General features: G+C 41.6%; 3 protein-coding genes across 15 annotated transcripts in view; 2 read left to right on the forward strand and 1 right to left on the reverse strand.

Annotated features, from left to right (window-relative positions):
• The first annotated feature begins 2,282 nt into the window (after window positions 1-2,282).
• On the forward strand, window positions 2,283-8,280 carry SLC10A4 (solute carrier family 10 member 4). Its single transcript, NM_001078025.1, has 3 exons — window positions 2,283-3,139; window positions 3,897-4,107; window positions 7,273-8,280. Exons 1-3 carry the CDS (start codon window positions 2,517-2,519, stop codon window positions 7,783-7,785), a joined length of 1,347 nt encoding a protein of 448 aa, NP_001071493.1. The 5' UTR covers window positions 2,283-2,516; the 3' UTR covers window positions 7,786-8,280.
• An 810-nt stretch (window positions 8,281-9,090) lies between these two features.
• On the forward strand, window positions 9,091-24,996 carry ZAR1 (zygote arrest 1). 3 transcript variants are annotated; one of them, XM_024993375.2, is made up of 5 exons: window positions 9,091-10,058; window positions 11,525-11,617; window positions 11,701-11,775; window positions 15,459-15,523; window positions 23,778-24,996. In XM_024993375.2, exons 1-5 carry the CDS (start codon window positions 9,216-9,218, stop codon window positions 23,800-23,802), a joined length of 1,101 nt encoding a protein of 366 aa, XP_024849143.1. In that variant the 5' UTR covers window positions 9,091-9,215; the 3' UTR covers window positions 23,803-24,996. The 3 variants fall into 3 exon arrangements, with proteins under 3 accessions (XP_024849143.1, XP_024849144.1, NP_001069671.1); XM_024993376.2 differs by lacking the exon at window positions 11,701-11,775; NM_001076203.1 differs by lacking the exons at window positions 15,459-15,523; window positions 23,778-24,996 and adding an exon at window positions 12,875-13,341 and having other exon boundaries at window positions 9,216-10,058.
• Window positions 16,299-25,281, reverse strand: part of FRYL (FRY like transcription coactivator) — a 269,078-nt gene continuing 260,095 nt past the window's right edge. For 8 of the 11 annotated variants that reach the window (XM_024993143.2, XM_024993144.2, XM_059887458.1 and 5 more), the window contains 5 exons: window positions 23,588-23,656; window positions 20,907-20,924; window positions 19,989-20,099; window positions 18,788-18,978; window positions 16,300-18,442 (listed from right to left, as the gene is read on the reverse strand). In XM_024993143.2, the coding sequence (XP_024848911.1) occupies window positions 18,184-18,442; window positions 18,788-18,978; window positions 19,989-20,099; window positions 20,907-20,924; window positions 23,588-23,656 (648 nt within the window). In that variant the 3' untranslated portion in view covers window positions 16,300-18,183. Of the gene's footprint in view, window positions 18,443-18,787; window positions 18,979-19,988; window positions 20,100-20,906; window positions 20,925-23,587; window positions 23,657-25,281 lie in introns of all 11 variants that reach the window. The other 3 variants (XM_059887454.1, XM_059887456.1, NM_001206589.2) reach the window with 2 other exon arrangements.

Raw genomic sequence — 25,281 nt, forward strand, 5'->3', positions numbered from 1 at the left:
CTGTATGCAGGTCAAGAAGCAATAGTTAGAACCAGACATGGAACAATAGACTGGTTCCAAACTCGGAAAGGAGTACATCAAGGCTGTATATTGTCACCCTGCTTATTTAACTTCTACGCAGAGTACATCATGGGAAATGCCAGGCTGGATGAAGCACAAGCTGGAATTAGGATTGCCAGGAGAAATAGCAATAACCTCAGATATGCAGATGGAGAAGGCAATGGCAACCGACTCCAGTACTCTTGCCTGGAAAATCCCATGGATGGAGGAGCCTGGCGGGTTTCTGTTTATGGGGTCGCACAGAGTTGGACACGACTGAAACAACTTAGCAGCAGCAGCAGCAGATATGCAGATGACATCACAAAGCAAAGAGAAACTTTGCTTTGACAGAAAGCAAAGAGAAACTAAAGAGTCTCTTGATGAAAGTGAAAGAGGAGAGTGAAAAAGCTGATTTAAAACTCAACATTCAAAAAATACTAAGATCATGGCATCTGGTCCCATTACTTCATGGCAAATAGATGGGGAAACAATGCAAACAGTGACAAACTTTATTTTCTTGGCCTCCAAAGTCACTGCAGATGGTGAGTGCAGCCATAAAATTAAAAGATGCTTGCTCCTAGGAAGAAAAGCTATGACAAACCTAGACAGCATATGAAAAAGCAGAGACATTACTTCGCCAACAAAGGTCCATCTAGTCAACACTATGGTTTTTCCAGCAGTCATTAATGGATGTGAGAGTTGGACCATAAAGAAAGCTGAGTGCCGAAGAATTGATGCAAGGAGATCGAAACAGTCAATTCTAAAGGAAATCAGTGCTGAATGTTCATTGGAAGGACTGATGCTGAAGCTCCAATACTTTGGCCACCTGATGCGAAGAGCTGACTCATTTGAAAAAGACCTTAACATTGGGAAAGATTGAATGCAGGTGGAGAAGGGGATGACAGAGGATGAGATGGTTGGATGGCATCACCGACTGGATAAATATGAGTTTGAGCAAGCTCCTGGAGATGGTGAAGGACAGGGAAGCCTGGTGTGCTGCAGTCCATGGGGTCGCAAAGATTGGACACAACTGAGCGACTGAACTGAACTGAACTGAAATATAAACATATGAACTCAGTGCATCATTGGGAAATGGAAGTCACCCAGTCTCCACTGATGTAGAAAATGGGGGTAGGGACAAGTTTCCAGGAGGAAGAATTCACTCGAGGATCTTGGCTCCATACAGACTAAACCTGAACTAAGACTTCAGCCTAGAAATCCCTGCTGTTGGCTTTCACAGCTCAACTGGCTATCAGGTTATAGTCACTTCAGTCAGCCAGATGCCTTCTCCATGGCTTCTTGATATGCAGGGAGGTCCCTTTCCTTTGCAGATGCACCCAGGGACTCACATAAAGTTGTTAAGTCAACACTCCCAAGAACTCTGTATTTGATTTGTTTTCTGGATAAACCTGTCTGAAGCGGGGAACCTCACCACTTTAATTCTTTTCAGTTCTTTAATCCTAAAGCCTGGGCTATACTCAAATCACTTCATAAATCTATGACCACTGAAGTAGCCTTTCCCCATCTGCCAAAAATTCCCAAACACACATTTTTCACGGAGACTTTTCTTAGCAGAGCTCTTCCCCTGCAGTGCTTTAACACCATATCCCGATGAACAGAGTCAGGTGCTTGTGGATTTGGCTGATGAGGCTGAGATTTCCCTGTGCCTCGGATTCCTGGTGTGGAAAAATCGAGCTAACAGGATCTCTCCCAAGGCTCTGCTGAGAGAAAATCAAATAAAATAATGCATACGCACTTGCACAAGACCTGGCCCAAACCCCACCAATATATTTTATTACTTTCTACGTTGTCAGAACACAAGTGTTGTGTCTTGCTACCAGAGAGCCATTCCTATGAAGTCAAGCATCCCTCGCAACACTCGGGGTTGCAGGCTCTTTGAACAGTCTGCATGATGTATGTGCGTGCATAGACCAGCTTTCTCTCTCTCTTATGTGTCTGGATGTCCAGATTTCATTATCAAAGAGACAGAGACCATCAGAGAACTTGATCAGCAGCCAGGCACGGTTTTTTCTGTTTTTTTCTTCTTGTTGTCCTTTGTCAGGTCTTTGTTCCGCCCCTGGCTACACTCTTACAGAACCACTTACTGGTGATTAAAAGGAGGGACTCGACCGGCGAAGGCGGGGCCTGAGGGCGCGCGGGGCCCAGCGATTGGGTTCACCCTCGGGGGCTGCGCTTTCTTAAGTGCCAGCCAGCGGGCGCCGGCCAACCTCCACCGCCCCTCTCCGGCCCCCGCCGCCCACTCCGCCCCACCACAGCAGAGGACCAACCGGCCGCCCCAGACGTCAGCCGCGCGCAGCAGAGCCTTGCAATTGAGTCCCGTTTGGCAGCTGCGGACTGGCGGACAGACAGACGGACGGCGGTGGCGATCGAAGGCGCAGGGAGGCCCGTGCGGCGGGAGGTAAGAGACGTCCGCAGGGCAGGCAAGAGCCAGATCCGCTGCCTCCCCCGACAGAGCCATGGACAGCACCGACAACGCCACCCTGCTTTTCGGCACCGACAATGGCACCCTGCTCTTTGGCCAGTCCACACTGCCCCCGGACAATTACACCTTGTCGCCCACCGCCAGCAGCCTGAGTCCCGGCCCGGACGCACCCCTCGCGCCGGCCTCCAGCGCCGGCCCCGGCCCCGTGCTCAGTGTGGCACCCGGGCCCGGAGTCAGTTTCAGCCCCGGCCCCACTCCGACCCCGGCGCCGACGGCCGGCAGCTTCGCGGGCGGCGCGGGTGGCCCAAGCCCGACCTTGTTCGCTCGGCCCGAGGCGGCCCACGAGCCCCCGTTCTGGGACACGCCGCTGAACCATGGGCTGAACGTGTTGGTGGGCGCCGCCCTGTGCATCACCATGCTGGGCCTGGGCTGCACGGTGGACGGGAACCACTTCGGGGCGCACGTCCGCCGGCCGGTGGGCGCGCTGCTGGCCGCGCTCTGCCAGTTCGGCTTCCTGCCGCTGCTGGCCTTCTTGCTGGCGCTCGCCTTCTCCCTGGACGGCTCGGCCGCCGTGGCGGTGCTCCTGTGTGGCTGCTGTCCCGGCGGGAATCTCTCCAACCTCATGTCCCTGCTCGTGGACGGCGACATGAACCTCAGGTACGGAGCTGCTTACGGTCCCATAGCCGTCTATCTAATCGCCGTCAACCGCGTTTACAGCCACGGGTTCAAGACCAAGGAGGGAGGAAGTAGAGGCGGTTAGCATGAGGTGCGGAAGAGCTGCAAAGAAACTGGAGATGAGGGTGATGTCCAGGCAGAAGAGATAGGGTTGGAGGGGAGAAGATCTAGATGGGAACAGAGGTGCTCTGAGGTCTGGGGGTCTCACCCCCAGCTCTCTCCCCACCCGCCCTGACTGTTGCACTGTCAGTGCAGGTCTGGGCCCCAGAAGACAAAGGGAACTGGGAAGTCTGAAGCCAGGACTCTCGGGAAATGTAAAAGCAAAATAGGACTGTTGGCTCCAATAAAGAAAGTAATCTCATATATAAGGTTGTGATTGAGGTCAGTCCAACAAGTAGTATCCAGCAGCTTTACCATGTCCTTCAGGGTGCTTTGGAGGATTAGAAAAGATAACAAAAATATTCCTTGCCCTCACAATCATCCAGAGGGTAACCAGTGCAGTAGGCTGCAGAAAGCAGAGAGCCACAGTCCTGAGATTCTTTTTATCTCTTACCTGGAGTTCCTATTTCAATTGGGCTTAGACATGCTGCTCTCTTGGTGCTCCCCTGAGATGAAGCAGGTTCACCCCTGACTTCAAACTGGGGGGCTTGCAGGCTCCCTCTTTCTCCTTTATCCAGTGTGCAAGCAAGGCTCTTTGGCTCAAAGCTGTTCCAACTTCTGTCCATTCCCTTTCCTGCAGTATCATCATGACCATCTCCTCAACTCTCCTGGCCCTGGTCTTGATGCCCCTGTGCCTGTGGATCTACAGCCGGCCTTGGATCGACACTCCCCTGGTGCAGTTACTACCCATAGGGACAGTGATCCTGACCCTCTGCAGCACTCTCATCCCCATCGGTTTGGGCGTCTTCATTCGCTATAGATACAGCCGGGTGGCTGACTACATTGTGAAGGTAAGGTCACTCTTCCCTTTGCCTCCTTTACATTCGTAGAGGGTCCTTGGTCTCCGACCCATGGCTGAAATGGTGAGAAGTTTGGAAAAGAAGGATAAGGAAGAAAAGGACTGGGCAGCCCTTGCATGGATAAACTTAAAAAATTATGCCAGGAAGATAACTTCCATCCCATCTTTTGGAACTTTAAAAATAACAGCTTTAATTAATATACCAAGGTTTATTAAAAACAGCATAACTATCAGTACTTATAGGTGGAAACAGATCATGAAGAAAAAAGATGACTGTGCAATTAAACGGCAACATGTTTTTCACTAAGAAGTCATGTATTACTAAAAATCAAAGCAGGTGAAGTAAAATTATTTTAATTGGATTTGTGCAGTATTTTAGAAATGCATTACTCTGTTCTTTAAAAGTGGAACTCTAATTCTGAGAAACTCTGTAGCAGATTCCTTTAAAATGTTTTATTAGTTTTCTAAAAGTAGCTTTACACTAATAAGACCAAAGGTAATTCAAAAATTACATCGTGGAATATAATAGAATACACAAAATAAAATTAGGTCCTGGGTAAATAATGCAGAATATATTACCATTACTAAATTTGTGTTTCTTTTTTCCTTCCCCATTGCAATATATCATATTATTTCTAAAGCTAGTGAAAGGATGAGATTTCTATTATTTTGTGCAATATTTCCAATATTGCTTTATTTTAAAAAAGTGATGCTTTTTGTAGCAGTAGAGATTTTGTAAAAATTGATTGGAGGAGAAAGATTTAAATATTTGTAAATTAAACTTTCTTTGAAAACTCAAAAATAGTAGTAAATAATAGTAAACCTTGAACAGGATTCTCATTTTAGGAAGTTAAATAAAGTATATAACTAATTACTATAAAGTGTATATGCAAATTCCTTTAGAAAACAAAGAGAAAAAGGCTCGCCCTAATGTTTAAATTATGTGGATTTAAGATGACATAATCTTTTGTGTTTTACTTATTTTATTTATTAAAATAATCTGATTATACAGAGGGGCTAACTTTAATATGAAAAATAGAGGGCTCTTTTCAGTACATATATTCAACCTTGAGAAAAAAAATATGCTCTGTAATAAACATCTATTCTTTGAATGTAACAATTACAGGTGGATTCTTTACTGTCTGAATCACCAGGGAAGCCCAATAAATATATATGTACATGAAAACATAAATATTTTAATGTTAAACATAATATACTATAGATTATTTTTGAGAGCATTAAGAACTTAATAAGTTTGATCATTAAGCTAAGAGTATTAATGTGATGCATTTACTATAAAACCTTAGGAATTCTAAGAGAAAGTCAATCAAAACCCTATTCCCATGCTAAAAATAGATAAATATATTTAAATAACAGACAATCCAATAACTTAAAGCTGGACTCATTTCTTAACTAGCACACTCATAAGATCAGCTTCATAATATTTTTATACTTTTGCAAACACTTTAAAATGAGTATTAAATGTCAAATGATTTAAAATGGTTCAAAGGAAATGATTCAGAGCCACTATTTTCACAATGAAGAATCAGATTTCTTGTCAAAGCTTTTGATGTAGACACACTTTGAAACTTAATATAAGAAAAGTTTTTATTGGTACATTTGTAGCATGAGTATCTTATAATTTTATTTCCGTACCCTTTAGGATAGATTTTTGACCAGCCCAGATAAATTTTGAATGATTTTTTAAAGAGTATATGCCAATCCCACAGACTCCAAAGGATTATCTTCCCACATATATCTATGAAGCCAGAAGCAACACTTAAATGTCTCTGGAACTGTTGTCTTCCTCACCAACACCCACCCAACCCTCTGAAAAAAAACAAACTGCCAATCTGAAGAACAAGAAGAATTTCTAGGTTTCCATCTTATTATTTACAAGCCTTTCTTACTTGTATGAGTGAAATGTATCAGTCAGACATCAAGATGACACACTGTTTTATAAATTGTTTTGTATCTAAAATCTTTCTATTATATATAATAATTGCTAAGCACCACTAGAGACAGGTGGGAGGTTTCTCATCAATAGATAAAAAGGAGGGAGTTGCAGAACTACAAAGAATTCCTCACATCTTATGTTTACGTTTTTTCTTTTCTCTAACCTAATCTGAGTTGGTAATTGTTGAGTATTACTAACAGTTCTCTGAGATATAAAGTATTTTGAAAGTTAAAAATATTGGACACTCAGTTGCATAAATAGTCTTTTATCTTCTGTGTAAAACTAGAACTAATTTCTTATGGAAAACATGGAGTCCTGTTCAGGGGAAGTAATATCCATCTGTCTACTCCATTCATCAGACTATACCTGTTATATTGGGCTCAGTTCTAACCACCCTATTTTTAAGAGGCATATTTACAAATTAAAAAAATGTTCAGAACAGTCGGGCTTCCTAGGTAGTGCTAGTGGTAAAGAATCTGCCTGCCAATGCAGGAGATGCAAGAGATGCGGGTTCGATCCCTGGGTCCGGAGGATCCCCTGGAGGAGGAAATGGCAACCTACACACAGTATTCCTATTGGGAAAATCCCACGGGTAGAGGAGCCTGGTGAGCTACAATCCATGGGGCTGCAAAGAGTCAGACAGGACTGAGTACTCAGAACAAATCTGGACTCCAAAACAGAGTTACGGGATGGAGGCTGAAAACCTGGGACAATCTGCCCCCAGAGAAGAGTAATAACCTTCCCCTCATAACTGATTTTTAAACATGTGTAGGCTGTTTTTAGGATGAGTAGTCTGGTCTGTGTTGCTCCTGAATGTCTATCCAAGACAGTGGCTAGCAGTTATAGAAGGCACACTAGACATAAGGGCAGGTCACCAAACAGAGCTATCTGACATGGCCTGGATGCCTCCTGAGGTGATCTACCCATTCTCAAAAATAATGGCAAAAACTTTTCATTATATGTAGGAGATCAGACTAGATGACTCTCCTCTTCCAAGAGTCCAGGGTCCCCTTGTTTGAATTCCTCTGCAACTCTTATTGTTGTCTTTAGGGCATACCATGCTGGCATTGCACAATCTTAGTTCCCCCACCTGGGACTGAACCCATGCCCCCTGCTTTGGGAGAGCTGAGTCTTAACCACTGGACCGCCAGGGAAGTTCCACAAATTATTTTTGATGGCTTCTCTATTTTCTTTTACTAGATTTCCCTGTGGTCTCTGCTAATGACGCTGGTGGTCCTTTTCATATTGACCGGCACTATGTTAGGACCTGAACTGTTGGCCAGTATTCCAGCAGCTGTTTACGTGGTAGCGATTTTTATGCCTTTGGCAGGCTATGCCTCAGGCTACGGCTTAGCTACTCTCTTCCATCTTCCGCCCAACTGCAAGAGGACCGTGAGCCTGGAAACAGGGAGCCAAAATGTGCAGCTCTGTACCGCCATCCTGAAACTGGCATTTCCACCACAAAACATAGGAAGTATGTACATGTTTCCCTTGCTTTATGCCCTTTTCCAGTCTGCAGAAGCAGGGATTTTTGTTTTAATATATAAAATGTATGGAAGCGGAGTACTGCACAAGCAAGATCCTCTAGATGAAGATGAAGATACAGATATTTCTTATAAGAAACTGAAAGAAGAGGAAATGGCAGACACATCCTATGGCACAGTGAAAGCAGATAATTTAATTATGATGGAAACCACTCAGACTTCACTCTAAATATGGAGATACACAGGAGAGTTTATCTTGCTGAAATACTACTTCATATTTATGGTCTGTGGTAGTGTCTATGGTTTACATAAAGAACAACAGCTGGTTCACATCATTATACATGTAACGATTTTGATCTACCCACCATAAGGTTGCATTGGTATATTACCCAAGCATTTACATAAACTACAAATCAGTGTTGTGAAGTAACTTGCACCTGGGACTGCGAGGTTGCTGGCCTGAACAAGTGTGCTTTTTGGTTTTCACCATGACCAATATCTATGACTGTTTCAAATATGTTAAACAGGGTCTTGGAAATGTAGAATTTTGATGCACTATCTTATATGAGTAAAAACATGCTATATTTGTAAAGCATAATTGAGTTGAATGTAATTGTTGTTAAAACAAAGTGTGCTTGCTCAGTTTATAAATACTTGACACTGTTAAAATTTGACCTGTATTCAGACAAATCCCCAAACAGGTCAATTAAACAATGAAATATAATATCTCATTGTCCAACCTGTTTCAAATTAGGGAAAAATTACATTAATGTATTTGATTACTTGATCTGATATCTATTTGTAATGAACAGCCGACATGTTTCTAGTGAACGAGGCACTTGCTTTTCAACTGGGGACTGGTTCCATCTTCAGCGTTTATGTAAACACAGTCTAAATCAGTTTTCCTTTGCAAAGTTTATTTGGTCAAAAAAATCTGTGGAACGACTATCCTCCCCAGAGAAGAGCAATCCCTGGTGGTACTTAACAGCACCTCCTGGTCACCATTTGAGATGGGCGGGGGACGGAGGAGGCGGGGAGGCGGGGAGGGAGTAAGTTCTCCAAGGGAGAAAACAATTAGCCTAGATACGATGCCCTAGAGTGCTTTCCCTATGCACTTACTGAAAGGGTTCAATGCGTAGATTTCTCAGAGCAACTCTGAGATGATTAAATAACATATAATCTGAGATCGTAGGTTATCAGACCCCAAGTAGTCTCCCCAAACCTCATTTTTGCTCACTAGCCAGAGGCACCCAGCCTAGCCTCAGCTTCGAAGGCGGCGCAGACAATAACCGAGGAACGACTATCACCTGGCTCGGTTAATCCGCGGGATGGTTCTGCGGGTATCTTCTTCACCTGGGGCAAGTTCACTTCCAGATCAGTTTTGCATCGCAAAGAAAGCTTTCTTTGCAGATCATCTTAAGAATATTCGTGCCGACCTCCGGGTGTGGAATATTCCCACACCAAGGTCGGGGAGGGAACCCTTCGGCGAGGAAGCTAGGACACCAGTGGGTGGCGGGAAGGGTGCGGGGGGTGGGGGTGGGGGTGGGGCGCTGCCCCAGCACAGCGCTGGCCGCGGGGGTGGGGCCCGCGTCCGACTGCCCCTGGTAGGTCGTCTATTTAGGGCGCCGGGGCCGACGGGCAGGCGGCAGGGGTACACTGATGGCTGCCCTGGGGGACGTCGTCCTGGATGGTTACCTGTACCCGGCGTGCGCTCTCTACTCGTACCGGTGCCTCTACCCGGCCGCCGCCGCCGCCAAGGGAAAAAGCGGGGCGGACGAGGGTGGCTGGCGACCCCGGGGCGGGGGCTACCCTCCCGTTTCCTCCTCCTCTGACGGCGCGGCCTCGTCGTCGTTCCCGGGCCACGGGCAGCTGGCGGCCGCCGAGTACGTCCACAGCTACCAGCGCGCGCAGCTCATGGCCCTGCTGTCGCAGGTGGGCCCCCGCCCGGCCAGCACTCGGGACGCGGCGGTGCAGGTGAACCCGTTCCGCGACGTATCGGTGCAGTGCTCGCTGGGGCGGCGGACGCTGGGGCACAGGGCCCGCGAGTCCGGCCCGAGTCCGGATCCCGAGGGCGCGGCGGACGCGGGCGGCAGCTGCCCGGCCTCCCCGCAGCGCGCCCGCCGGGGCCCGGAGCAGGACAGCCCGCCGAGCCGCGCCCCGCGGCGCGTGCGTTTCCTGCGCACCCTGGCTGTGTACTCGCCCGTGACCTCCCGCTGCCTAGCCACCCTCCTGGAGGGGGCCGAGGCCGTGGCGGGCCAGCAGAGGCCCGGGGAGCCGGAGACTGAGCGAGGGCCGCCACCTGCGAGGCCCCGAGGCCCCGAGGAGGGAGACGGGTCGGCGAGGAAGGTTTCCCTGCAGCTGCAGCCTGAGGAGGACGAGGCCCAGGCCGCAGTACCGGCAAGCCGCGAGCAGCCCCCGCCCGTTGCCAGGGTCCCGGACACCGCTGGCGAGAGATCGTCGCCCCGGAGCCCCCAGCCGAGCAAGGAGCGCCTGCGCTTCCAGGTGAGACCCGAGTCAGCCCGGGAACTGGCAGGGGATCCCCCAGAGTTGTGTTGGCTCCCATCCGCGTCCGGGTGCCCGCCCTCGGCTGCTCTCGACACGTGGTAGCGCGCGCTCCCTTTACGCGCCGGCAAGCTTCGGTGCCTTTCGGTGGCTGCTGAAGTCTTTCTCCGTCAGCATTAAATCGAGTGTAGTGTGCTTGTTGCTATTATCGTAGAACTGCAGCTGCACAGGGGTGACTGTAGAAAAGCTCTTAACATTCTTATTCCGAGAGTATTTGCTGACCGCCAGAGTGTAGTCAGCTGTATACAGCAAATACATTGTACGCTGGATGATCCAGGATGGGTCTCAGAACATGAGAAAGTGAACTTATTGGCCAGGAGAGTCGATTCCCGTGGATCCCACTCTCTGTTTTGAATTCAGTGTGTTAGAAACTGTAACCATTGATTACTGGGGTCCTGGTCAGGATTTTACCTTGCATTTAAGACGCACCCCTATTCAGAAATCTGATGGTACTGCTGGAGCGTGCGCACTGCCGTGCATTGCTACCCAGGAGCAGCAGGCATGGAGGGCCGTGTGGTAGTTGCCTGAATGCTAAAGAGCTGGAGCGCACTGAGGGGTTGTAACCCAGCGGAGGAGAAAGACGTGAGAAATAGTAAGAGGCCTGGAGGAATCCTTCTGATATCTCCTCCAAGCCCTCAAGGCTATTTAGTCGGGGTCCGGGAAGCAAAGAGAGTGAAACAGATTTGTACACAAGCTATGACCGCTCCAAACTGTGTTGATACTCAACGTTTAACCTTCCTGGACTTGAGTTTGCTCACCTGTGAAAATGCTGAGTCTTCCAAAGTTCCTTCCAATCCTAAAGACCTAACCTGAAAAACTTGTCTGTAACTTGTTGCTGAGAATAACTTAAAGAATAAGGTAATACTACTTTTGTTCATATTGTGTATGAATTAATGGCTTATCCATATTTTCAACTCTCAGCACCATTTGGTAGAAACTTAATTAGCAACATAAAGAGCTTTTTTTTTCAAGGTGTTCACCCAAGATTATTTTAGGGTGCAGTCTTATTTCTTCTGTTTGACTACCTCATTTGTGTGTGTGCTAAGATCAGACCTATTTTACAGAAAGAAAAACCCTCCCTCCAGAATCCCAAGATTCAGGAACCCTGTATTTTTGGCTTTCCCCTTGCCTGTCTGCAGGAAAACACCTGCTTAGTAAACTGCTACTTGAACCAAGTGAATGTGGAACACAAACTTTTGTGGGCCCATGCTTTTCTATTCAATACTTGATTAAGCTACTAGCTTTCCTAACTGTTACCTTCTGGAGACCACCTTGAACCTGATTCTACTTTCCTCCATGATCTGAAGCAGAGTGCCAGTTTTAAGTATCAGATCCTTTCCAGGCTGCTTGAGATGAAGGCTGATTCTGATGGCAAGTTGGTTAAACTCTGCTGTTCTTTCGCTCAGTTCTTAGAGCAGAAGTACGGCTACTATCACTGCAAGGACTGCAATATCCGCTGGGAAAGTGCCTATGTGTGGTGTGTACAGGGCACTAACAAGGTAAGCAATGCCCTGTCACCAGCGTCATCCTGACGGAAGGTTCAGGAGGGTTTGGACTTTAAGTTTTTCCTTTGTCCCATCAGGTTTACTACAAGCAGTTTTGCCGAACATGCCAGAAGTCTTATAACCCTTACCGAGTGGAGGATATCACCTGCCAAGTAAATTGAACGCTTGCATTTTATGTGTGAACTAGATAGTGATGAGAAGGTTTAGGAGTAGTTTCTTGAATATTTTTTCCTAAGAGAGCCTAGATTCCCAGTGACCTGAGGTTTTGATTCCTTTCTGGAAGGAGTTGTAGAAATAATACTCAACTGGGAAGCCAGGCCTCGGTGATCGTTTCCTCCTGCTCTTGTAAACCTTGGTCGTGTGAACATCTCTGGAGACTGTCGTCTCATTTGCAACGTGGAAGAATGTTTACTTTACCTGACACTCAGTCCAGTTCAGGAGAGAGTAAACTTAAAGAACAGAATACCTTTTAACATGAGGTAGTAGAGGCTGACGATTTTATGCAAATACATTTCATGAAGCATGTACCCAAGTTATAAGTATTTAGTAAAAATGCGAGTTTTTCAGAGCTTTCTGTTTTGCCTTAGTTCAGAAAGGAATGTCAGGTTGAGTGGTAACAGGTTGCTTGTTAAATGAGCACTGCCTTGTGATAATGGACTGTGATAATCAGAGAGGGAAGAACAGACTAGGCTGTTACCACACTGCTAGCGGACCTTGGCTTGCCAGTTGAGACAGCCTAATCAATGCCCTTGACTCTGAGAGTAGAGCAAGCTCTAAAGTAGAGAGGAATCGGACAAGGAAATCGAACTCACTCACAGCTCTGCTCTTGGCCCAGCAGCTGTTGTTCTGCCTTCTGCCTCAGCTTCAGGTCCTTTGCAGCAGGGAGAGGGCCAAGGTCAGCCACTGGTGCCGGGCCTGCTACTAGCTCCTGGCCTCACACCTTCACTTTTGTTGTCAGACTCCTCTCTCCTACCTGGTGGCTCTCCACCCTGGCTTCAAGGGTAGGAAAAGATTTCCTCTTAAAACGTCTTCAAAAGAAGCTTCACAATTCAGAATTGAATCCTATGCAAAATGGGAGCAGGAGCGCATGACGGAAGTGCTTTTGTTCTCCCATTCCTGTCCTTGCGGACAGAACCTTGCTTAGTGTGCATTCAGTTAGTATTTGAATGGACTAGAGAAACAACTTTGAAGTTCCAGGACATCACCAAGGGTTTATCTTCTGTATGCATGTCTCACTTTGATCTTTTTCAGAATTGTAAACAGACTAGATGCTCCTGCCCAGTGAAACTTCGCCATGTGGACCCCAAAAGGCCCCACCGTCAAGATTTGTGTGGGAGATGCAAAGGCAAACGCCTATCCTGTGATAGCACTTTCAGTTTCAAATATATCATTTAAGTGAATGGTGGGGGAAAAAACCCAAGAAAACTGAGGTCCCACTGTGAATGTGTGCTGCTGGAGCAGAAAAGCGAGCTGAGCTTTTTTGCCCCCCATGTCTCTCCTCCTCTTCTGCCGCTCCCTCGAAATACTTCGTGGAAGGCTGTTGTTTGGCAAAACTGTAAAATAAAAGCATTGCAAAACAGTTGATACACTGCATAAAATCCGTAGGAGAGCCTGTCTTAACAGTCTGTGCTTGTTACTTTAGTATTTGTCCATTGCTTATGGAGCAGCCAGGCTCTGAGTTAGGCTAGTCATTACTTGACAGTATGAAGGGGCTCACTGATGGGATGTTTATTGCTTGTAGGTCTGATGCCTATAAGAAATTAATTGACCAAAAAAGCCATCTATTAAAATGAGCATTCTTCTGCAGGAGGTGAAGGCAGAGCTAGGCCTTGATGTTTGAGGGGACAGGGGCGATGGGTAACCCAGTCGCAACCGGGAGTGGACGGCCTCCAGATTACCTCAGTGTAATAGGTGCTGAGGGACAAAGGCTCTGAGAACCTGACTTGCTGACAGCGTCACAGATACGGAACAGATGTGGACTGGAATGGGTGGGGGGCTCTGAGGGCAGTTTTTAGATGTTAAATAACTTCAAATGAACTTCAGCTGGTAATGGAACATTTAAAAAAAAAAAAAGGTCTCCTAAATGTATTTAAAGATGAAGTTGGAGGCAGCTTTAGCCTTTGTCATTGTGAACTTGCAGTTCTGTAGGTGGCAAGTGTTTGGCACCATTTAGCACTATCCTAACTGTGCCTAATAGCTTTCTGCCAGATTACCAAGAAAACACCGAGACCCTGGAGCATTGGTGGGGGTGGGGTATGACAGGAGGGATTCTAATGAAATCAGAGTTGAGAGCTATTGGTTTCCTGGTTACAGAAACAACATAATTGGAACCAGGTGCTAATTATGCCCTCCAAATTTCTAACCATCCTACTTCAGTTAACCCTTACTACCTTAGAGCAACCGTGTATATAGTGAGTCTGTTAAACATCTTGGATGCTTGTACGTAGACAAATATGGGGAGTAAAAGAAACTAAAATTGAAGTCTCTAGAACCTTTTATAGTGGGGGGAAGGCCTCTAACCCCATGGCCTGGTATTTGTAAAAATGCAGAGTCTTAGGCCTCTTCCTACTGAATCACTACCTGGAGGTGAAGTGTTTAATAAGCACCCCAGATGTTGCTTATGTAATTGAAGTGTGAAAACAATTGAGTCAGCCCTGCAGTTCCCATGGAGAAACATGGCTGTGGCCTCTGCCCTGTGTAGTGGGTGTATGCCCATTAATTTCTGCACAAAACTTCTGCTATGCACTATGTAAGAGCCCCTTAGCACCTGGTAGAAAACAAAAGGGATCTGACTTGGGGAGGGAAGAGAAGGCTTGCCTGAAAAAATGACACTACAGCTGAGCTAAAGTTTGGATGAGCTGAATTAGGCGAAGAGGGAAAGAAAGAACTTTTCCAGACTAGGCTAACATGTGCAAAGGCCCAGTGGTAGAGAAAGCCAGGAGGCCCCAGTGGCAGAATACACTGGAGGACAGGGGTGGGTGTGATGGCTGGCATCACTGGTAGGCCCAGGCTGGGGCAACTGGTCCTCGAATGTCATCAGGATCCACTGAAAGGCTTTAAAGCTGTGGTGGGGCCTTAGTGACAGATTCACCTTTAAAAAAAAAATCACTCTGGCAATACCATGTATCCTCATAAACCCATAAGAAGTCGTGCAAAGATCAAATGGCAGTGGGGCCAAAGAGAAATGCAGGACGAGGACCACAAGGTGTGGGTGAAGGTGATGAGTTTTGTGTTAATGCTGTTAACTCATCGTGAGGTCACTGGTAGGTACACGGATAGGAAACCAATTTGACTTACATAGCATGCAAGAGGTACATATTTACTCTAAGCATCTGATGAACAAACGAGGAACAACAGAAATGAGCCCTACAATGAGCCCTAGGACAAATTCAATGGTTATTAATACGGCTATTAATCATTCTTTAGGCTTAACATGGCCATTACTTTTCCCAATAGTGCAGTTAACCCTATTTTACAGTTGAGCAAAGCCAGGATCAGAGCATGTTTTGCTTAGAGTTAGTGGCCTTTCAGAAACTGAACAAAGTGGTACAAGAACTTGTGATGAGAGTTATCGTCAGAACATTCTGGCAATGAAGCACTGTCAAACTGGATGTATAATTAGAGATTTATGTGATTTTTCTGAGTGAGAGTCTGAGAGGCTAGAAGGAAATACCCCAGAATGCTATTCTCTCTTGGTAGCAGGGGAAGTGATTCTAGTTTTGTTCATGTTTCTTACATTTGCTAAAGTGACAGTTTTGAAATTTTGAAAATTTAAAAATAAAAATGCCATAAAGTACAACTATATTGACATCGATTATTATCTCCTCTTGTATAGATTATGCTGGTGGATAAGCAGTTCTCAGAAACCAAAAGGAGGGATGGATGCTCGCTCTGGCTCTGGTGAGTGTCCTGAGACTGTGTAACTGTTTTCTGAATTTATGATGGACAGTTGTGGGGGTGGGGGACACCACACCCTCCCCATCTTACACTACTAAAAGTAAAAATATGTTCTAAATCATGTAAACCTTTGGAGAAACCACACTATCTCATGTTCTTGTACAGACTTACTTTTAAAAATGATAAATTTAGCGGGCAAAAGAAAAAGGTTGTAAATGAACAAAAATTGGTTTCTCATTGAAACTAAATAAGGTGTTTAATAAATTAAGCATTTGATATATTTTGTTAATGAATGCACACTTTGGATCCAGAGGACAAGGAGCATCAAAATATAAGTTTTAAGAAAATCTGATTTGTAGAGGGAAATCCTAATGATTTTATATCTGCATCTTGCTTTCTGCAGGTGTATTCATCTTTATTACATTATTAATAGACTTAGTTACATATGAATCGGAGAAGGCAATGGCAACCCACTCCAGTACTCTTGCCTGGCAAATCCCATGGACGGAGGGGCCTGGTAGGCTGCAGTCCATGGGGTCGCACAGAGTCGGACACGACTGAAGCGACTTAGCAGCAGTAGCAGCAGCAGCACATATGAATAGGAAATTTCCAGTGTTTGGAAGATTTGGGTAATTAGTCAACTGAACTAAATGTGTTCTCCCCTTTTGAAGGACAGTTTTGTTTTTTTTTTTTTAAGAAATAGTCAAGGCAACATTTGAAAAGTTCCTTAATGAGGCACACTAGAATCATTCATCCTTTCTTAAAATACAACACAGACCAACAGCTACAATGCTTTTTATTTTAACAAAAAGGATATAAGGAGGGTGAGAAAAATAGGGGATGGTGAGATAGGATGTAAAGTGTGGTGTGTCTCCAGACACCACTGCTCTCTTCCTGCCCCACACCCAGAAGTCATTAAATAATTTAAAGGACACCATTTACAGTACCAGAACACCATCAAAATAATTGTTTTTATCAGGGTCAAAAAATACAGTGATTATGAATGTGCTGTGACCAGTTACAGAATTTTATAGGTAACATAACTCTAGTCAGCAGTCCAGTGGCGTGCGCGGCGCCCTCAGTTAATGCACTTGAGCATAATTACATTTCTGGCAGGGTCCGCGCCGCCAAGAAAAGGCAAAGCTAAGCATTTCATTTCTACATTCTAAACTCTGGAATCCCAGAGCCCAGTTTAAAAGAAAAGTCACAGTGGATAAGAGATGCATATAAAAAATACAAGGTGTTCCTTTCAAATCAGAGGAATTTGTGGGACTACATTCATTTCTTTTACAAAATGCTATTTTAAAAAAAGGACAGAGAAATCCAGTCCATGTTATGCTGCAAACTTGGACAGTGAATAAGTGTATTGCATGTTTTGGTTAAGTCAGTCTTCAGGCTTCCTTTCATCTTCCCCCGTAGCCCCGGGTTCCTTAAGGGTGAAACATGTGAGTCCTGCATAAACATATACAAATGCATCTGCATCTCTCTCCTTGAATTCTGCAGACTTGCAGGGCCTGCAAGTCACATATTCTGCCATCAATGACCACAGTTTTTTTCTTTAGCTTTGTACACCTCTTCTTGTATAACAGTGCATTGCACAAATGTACAAGAAAATACCAGTTTTAATCTATACAGTTTCTATAATAATTATGGAGTAAAATAAGTTAACTTTTCTAATGAGAAGCGCTGACGGGCAGCATACATCTTTATTGTACATTTTAAAGTCTCCGCAGGCATCTACTTTGGTTAGTTATCAACAATTGTAACATAAGCACTGATCAGAGAACTGAGCAGCATTCCAATAACGTTAACAGATATATTATTTCTTTTTGAAATACTGGGAAAGCCCAGTTTTAAAATATTATTAAAATGTCCTAACATTTACACACTAAGAAGAGTTAGATCTAATAAAATAAATTTTTTCAAAAATAATCTTGCAGTGCTCTTTTAGGCATGCTCTGAGACGTTATCACCAAACACCCATACCTTGAAAATATGACTATCACATATGCACACATCTCAGCTCACACACACACACACACACACAATTCCTTATACAGACCAAAAAAACAAAACACCCACGCCCTTATCCCACATATTGGGAAAAAAAAAAAAAAAAATCAATGGGTTTTGCAAATAAGTCTTTCTGTGTCTGTCTATCCGAATAGATGTTCTTCATGTAGATGATTAAGCATCAGTTGTCGATCATGCTTGTGACTGCTAGAAACCCAAGCAGCTCTGCAGGTCTTCAGCTAAAATGAACCAGCCTCGATTTCAGCCTCATTTTACCTGCTTTCCAATGTCTCAGTATTAGAGGCCATTATTGCAAACATCCTTAGAATTCTTTTCTTTCTCCAGAAAGTATTGTATTTGTATGCATCACTTTTAGCCCTTTTCTTTTCACGTAGGTAAAGTCATTAAAAAAATTCTTTCTTTATACGCTTATTGTGGGAGGTATTGGCAGCTGTTAAGATGATTAGTTTTTTCCCCTTCAGATGTGGTTCTGACATTCTTTTTTACCTTGAGAAAGTTTGACATTAGTTACACTGGGGTTGTGGATGCTGCCAGAAAAAGCTGTCAGTGAACTGCAAGGGTCCATAAAGGTGCTTGTTAATATTCTTAATCATCTTCAGTTCAGTCTTTTCCTGAATGCCTGAAGTTTCTCAAAATCCAGTGCTCACCAAATTTCCAATTGGTTTGGCCTGTGTGAGGAGTTGGTATGATTGCACCGTGCGTAGAGACTCTCTTATTTCTAGGTTAAGTTCCATCAGTTTGTAGTTGGCTTCTGACATGTCCAGGTCAGAGCCTATGACTGCAAAGCTTCCCGTCTGGCCCAGCGTCTGGTGGTGGAAATAGATGTGTAACAGCGTCTGGACAGGGGCGTCGTCACAGCTGCCAAAGATGTCATTGGGCCAGAGAGATCTGAAAGCAGACAGTATTTGTAAGTCCTGATTGTACATTTTACACAGCACACATTTACATTACCACAGCAATCATTCCAGATTAAGTACTTTTAGGTTAATACTCACAAAAAGTAATTGCCTTATGAATCACTGAGGATCTGTTTTAACATTTTAACAAATATTACTGAAAGTAGCACAGATAATGAACAAAGTCTAAAATTGGTGTCATTGCACTGATAAGTGTACAAAATAAAGTCATGTTTTCCTTTCACAAAGATTGAGACATCAAGTTGAAAACCCAAACTCCATCATAAATTTCCAGCTAGGTATAAAGGCATCTCCTATAAATCCCTTCACATTTTACCTGAAAGCTTTCACTTGTGCTACAGCTGATATAAATTCCTTATTTTTCAAAGTTTCAATTAAAGAATGAATGGCAGTTTCTATAGTAGTTTGTGCAGCTTTGGAAATGTCAATTTCTTCATTTTCTGAGGCAGACTCGGCTTCTTTGAGGATACTTTCCAACTGGGCAAGTTCCTCTGACATGTTGAAGACCTAAAAGAAATAAATATACTTTAAAAGGATCAAATTTGTATATTCAGTAACAATACTGAGTACTTAGCTGTGAAATTACATCTGATGATGGTAATATTTTCCCTTTAAGATTATTTTCAGTTGTTAAACTTAGGACAGTTAATATTTCAAGTTCTCTATTCAGCTGGAATAATTTCAGCTACCAAACAGTAGTCTTTATATACTCTTGATAAAACAACAGGTTATCTTAAATGTAATAAATGTTATCAATACACTGTAATAAGTAAAACAATAGGTTGTTTATATTGGTCTGTATTTTAACATGTGATAACATGTTATACATACTTCATCTTAGTAAAAATACATTTATATTATTGTTTTGTAACATAAGGCCTGGAATTCTGGGAGGATCATGAAAAAAAATAATTGACAGTAATGAGATGTCTTTATATTTTAAAGGGTTATTTCTCCAGGGTATTTTATATAAACCGGTATGTATGTATTTTTTTTTTAAGTAAATTTAGAAAATGCAGTGATTTCCTTGGTGATAGTTCTGGTACCAGTGGTTTACAAGAGGGAAAGATTCTAAAGCCCCTACCTTTGAATCTATTCATGCTATGATTTCTAATACTCGCAGTGTTCTTGATGTGTTTATTCTTGTGTGAGTTACTAGAACTATAGAAATACTACATGGACAAGATGTTAGGGGGTTTCATAATACAATTTTGTCTTTATTGAACTGACGTGCTTCACTTGATTTTTGATTACAGATGATCTATTGCTGCTACTGGGAATTTTAAGGTCTCAAACCTTTTAAGATCGCTGGATATCTGCTTTCAGATTTCCTAACTGGTCCTAAAACAGCACATCATTTCAAAAACTGATAATACTTAACTAGGGGGGGAAAAAAGACCCACTAGCCACTCTCCATAAGTGATTTTCGACTTTAGCACTCCCACAAGGAAATAAGTATGAATGTATTTTAATTTTGTACGATCAGTTACTAATGCCTAGTACAACTGAATATTTACCTCTGCTTCATTTTTTATTGTGTTAACTTGGTTGATAAGTTTACAGTAGGCTTGGAACAGAAGCAGCAGTTGAAAATGCAATTTGTATAACCTTCGACAGAGCTCCAGTTCCTAGAAATAAATAACACCATGTTAAATTTAGGTGTTATTTTCCATATTTCACGAGACAACAAAGTTCCAATAAAAATTTATAAGTAAATAATTATTTTAAATTGTTCTGAGATTTATCTTTCTGCAGTAAGCAAGTTAATATGGTATGAAGTTGACGAAACACAGATGAAAGATGCTCTGAAGACTGGGATTAAAATAAAAATTTAAAGATTATTGGTTACATAGTTCATTTTTAGTGTGATACATTTTCACATTAGACAAATAGAATTTTTTAGCAGGCAATAAATAGATTGCTTTAAAAAGGATTCACTAGAACTTAAAACTTTAACTTCATAATGAAAATAATTTATAAATTCATATACTTTTGCTACATTGAGATATACATCTCATTGCATTTATCAACAAGTGCTTGATAAAGCAAAAGTAAAACTTTGGATAACCTCTCATCTAAAATGTAAGAATAGTTTGCTTTTTAAATTAATTCCTTTTTCTAAAAAAAAAAAAAAATTTATAATCTCACTGAAATAAGACAAATTAACAAATGCTCTTGGATTATTAAAATTAAGAAATTTAAAAGGAGATTCATTAGAGATGTGTAAAAAGGCAACTGCTAGTTGTACATATTAATTATAAAACCTCATTATCTTTGTAGGACTAAAACATTTCATGGATTAGGGCTATGCAGAACTAAAGCATACACTACTCTTAAAGCAGTCCATGATAAATCATTGCGAGGTCACAAATGGCAAATGAAACCAGTTTGTCTGACATGGATAAGTAGTCTATAAATTAAGACAGGTCACTTACTGCTAGAATTTCCATTTGCTAAGCAAGAAGGTGATCGGGTCACAAAAAATACAAAGGAAGAAAAAGACCAAGAATTAGTGTAAGAAATCATTTTAACTAGGGTCACAGATGTCCCAGGCAAACTGAAGAACATTTAATTACACCCCAAAGAAAAATTTATGATGCCATTTCCAGAATAAAGTTTTTTTAGACATTTCTGTAACAATCCAGGGTGTTTTTTTTTCACTCTTTGCCAAATAACAGCTAAATTACATTTAGGCTATAGTTTATTTCTTGTGCAAAAGCTACAAAAGGATAAAATCAAACTAGTGGGATGTTGGGAAGTTGGCTAGTGAAAGTGGTCATCTATCTGGGTTTTTATAGCCTTAAAAAAAACTAAATGTAACAAATTTCTGTTAGGAAAGTGGAAAACTTCCAATTACAATAAGAAATGAGTTACTCCTACTTCTCAGAAGAGAACTGGGATATAATTTTATATAATAAGTATCTGCCCATGAGAATATTATCTCTGACATGGCTAATTCTGGCTTTCTTACCCTTTGCTGTCTACTTAAATCACAAGTTACCATAATTAGCGCTGAATCAGAAGGTAAAATATTGAGAGCAGTTGTGTGTTTTAAATTGCATTTCAAATGAAGTTTACTAAACCTCAGAAATTTAACCCAAGTAGGTTTGAATCAACCAACCAGCTTATGGAATATTTAAAAATTATTACATGAAAATATCTATAGCAACTTAGACCTAGTCTCATTAAAGGAGAAGAATTCTAATTAAAACAGCAATCATCATATGTAAATACTGCTTTTGAAATATTCGGAAATCCCTTTTGAAATCTGCTTTTCTAAATAGTTTCCTCTGAAGCACTGTTTATATAACATTTATTGCTATCAATTTAGAAGGGATTTGCTAAGCATAGGTGAACTTTAGCTCTGAACTACTTATCATAAATTACGTGGATGGTCATTCCGTGAATGTTGAGCACAATCCAGTGTCAAACATTAGCATATCTAAATTTCTGAGGTTTTACTTCATATTGTTTTGTATAGAAACTATGAATTTTAAATATATTTTCATTTCTATTAACATAAATAAAAACTGACTCCATACACATATATCCATAGCATCTACTTTAGGATGTAATGGAAAAGATATCACTGATAAAGTTTATAATGATCACAATTATAGGAAATAACAAACATAATTAATTTCTTAGTTTTGAATTACTAGATCACACAAAATGTTAACACTGTACCTTTAAAAATATTGCTTTTTAGTATGTTGAAATTTGCATATATACAATCCTTTCATTTATCTTTAATATTTATTGAGTGCTTATTAGGCAAATGGCTATACTGGTATATAGGAACAGACAGTACATAATGTTGCATAAAAAGAGACCTCTCCTCTCAAGGAGCTGAATGTGAAAGGAGAGCTAAGATATAAATGGAAGGCTTAAATGTAAAGAGTTTTCACTTTTTACTCAGTAGAAAACCTCAAGCTATTTTAATTGACATAGACTGCTGAGATGAACTCCTTGTCATCAGGTAGAAGGGATACAAGAAATACTTAGTCTAATCATCTAATTTATATATGACAAAAGCAGTCTGTTCCTTGTTTAAGCCATAGTGGCAAAGACAGAATTAGAACCAAAGGATCTAATTCTAGTCTGGGATTAATCCCTTATCTTGCCTTGTTTCTTTCTTTACACGGATGAAATGACAATTTCTTTATGACAGAGCAGGATTCGGAGTCAGCCTTTCTAGGTTTGAATCTTAATCCTATTTACGTACTGATTTTAGATAAATTAGCTTCTTTGAGCCTCGATTTTAATTTGCATATATATTTTCTCCTTATTTAAAAATATTTATTAATTGCTTATTATTTATCCTTATCTCATAATGGGGATAATTATAGCATCTACTAGATGAAATTGTATGGGTAGAGATAATGAATATGAAATGCTCAGCACAATGCCTGGCAAACAGTTAACATTTAGTGAGCATATACTGCTATTTTCTCAACATTTCAGTTTTGTAAAACTTCAAATTTTTATTACAGTACTACAGTAACTTTTATGCCAGTCTGACATTGTAAAAGATTAGAATTCTGATGTCAAATGCAGAGGCTATTAATTAATGCATATTCCCCCTATAAAGTTACACTTCTATTAAAATAATTTGTAGGTCTTAATTTTATCCTCATTTAATATATGTGTTATATATGTGCACTCTTCTCTATATTACTATTTTTTTCACTGAATTTTACTAGCAAAAACCATAACTTATCCAACCAGAATTTCATCTTCGGAAGGACTAATATGAATGTATTACTCCAGTTTGCTTTCTTGACCAATTTATCTGTAGAAATCTAACGCAGAATGAAAAAATTTTTAAAGAGGCAGACGCAACTAAAAGTCAACCTGGACTATCCAGATATTCATCGAGCTTATCTATTGAATGTTATTAAGTTTCAGTCACAAGCTGGTCGTTCATTTTTATTAAAGTGAGTTTTTCATTACTAAGCCAACATTCCACTGAACCTAACATTTACAAAGACTATTCTGATAATGAAAAATGTTACAAGTATTCTTTATTTTTAGGAATAGCAAATAAGGACATTTGAGCATATACATTATTTTACCTGATACAGAAATATAGCAAAACTAAGAACAAGAAACTTACTTGTGCATCTGTGTTTATCCTATACATGTCTTCTTTGGCACCAAATGTCCTCTTACAATTGTCTAACCACTGAAGAAATAAGTAACAGTACAATTTTAATACAGTAATTGCATAGTACACAATGAAACTGGTACTATAACAGCCCGCACATACAGAACAAAAATCCTAAAAAGTGAACTTGAATTTCTAGGATTGGTTGTAGACACAGACTTTGATCTCCACTCGAGCAGAATCATTTGTATGCGACAAACCCAAGCAGAGGAGGCTGTCTACGTGGCAACATGTACACACTGGGGAGAGTTTATTAATGGAAACGCAATCAGCTGTCTTCTATTCCAGGGACTTGTGGTGCTCCATTTCAGTAAAGAATATTCATTTTTGTAGATTTTACTGGCAATCTTCACAACCTATACTTGACCTGTGTCTAATGTAAGATGGAGAAATGAAAAGTGGGCTTCCCCTCTTGTTAGTTTAATAAAGGCAACTTAGAATTAACCAGGTCTGTTCGTTTATCAGAAGTGTAATTCTCAGAAGACGTGTGTCACTTTTAATTAGTGAAACAGAAACTAAAATCCATTTAAAATCTTGGTTTTTTTTTTCTTCCTTTTTGGACAGCAATGTATGGCAAATGTGTTATCTCCAAAGAGATACTGGTTGCAGAAGCCAAATATGATTTTCTTATCCAGGGTCTAGTCCTAAAGATGGATAATTTATTTAAGGTAACTTTTCCTTGGCCAGATAAAAAGAAAATAACAGTACTGTGGTTTAGTGGGGAAAACACTGGACTCATAGAATTTCCAAGCTGAAGTGAAAGCTAAGAGCCTTCAAGCTAAGCACTTAGGTTTTGAGAGTATGATGTTAATAATCAGTTCTTTTGACTGCCTGGCTCTTTCTTATGTGACAGATTAAACATAATAAAATTACAATATATATAATATTATCAAATATATAATATGAATTATATTTGAAATTATATATATGAAACTAGGACATTTTTCATTAGGACTTTGAGAAAAACCATGAGCTACATTGTTTATTCTTTGAAAATATTTCATTATTAGACATTTGAAATTCTCAGTTGTAGCTTAACGGTCTACACGCAAAGAATGAAAATTAGGTGTCTCGGTTGTTTCAAAACAGTCTCTTTGACCTTCTGTCCCTTTTATCCCAGCCCCTCAGCCTGCCTGGGCCCTTAGGCTCTGTACTTGACAGCATGTCAGAAGAAAAACATGTTAAAGCTTTCGTAGTGAGATACAGCTGCTGGCAGCCATTGTCAAAAGCTAGTCAGCAGATTTCTCTATATCAGCAAAATTCAGCTGACATCTATCATGGAATCTGTACATGAATGTCTGCTCACACAAAATGTTAGAATGCCTATATGGTTCATCATCATCATCACAAGTCTAGCCCAGTGTGTCCAGTATGCTGATGAAAAAAATTTTTAACTGCTTATTCTTACTAAATATATTTTTTTATACTGTATGCCTATGATAGGGCATGGGGGGGCACTATTCAACATAATTCTGATTTGTATTCTGTTACAAGACAAGCCCCAACCCTGTTGTGCTGTGGCTGCACACTGGCCTGAAAAGTACAGGTCCACAGCTTCCCGGTCAGTGTGTACAAAACACAGCAGACAGTCTGTGTACAGAATAACCTCCAGTTCACCGGTTAATCAGTCTTCCTATCATGAT

Source organism: Bos taurus, chromosome 6 (assembly GCF_002263795.3).
Source record: "Bos taurus isolate L1 Dominette 01449 registration number 42190680 breed Hereford chromosome 6, ARS-UCD2.0, whole genome shotgun sequence".
Lineage (NCBI taxonomy): Eukaryota > Metazoa > Chordata > Mammalia > Artiodactyla > Bovidae > Bos > Bos taurus.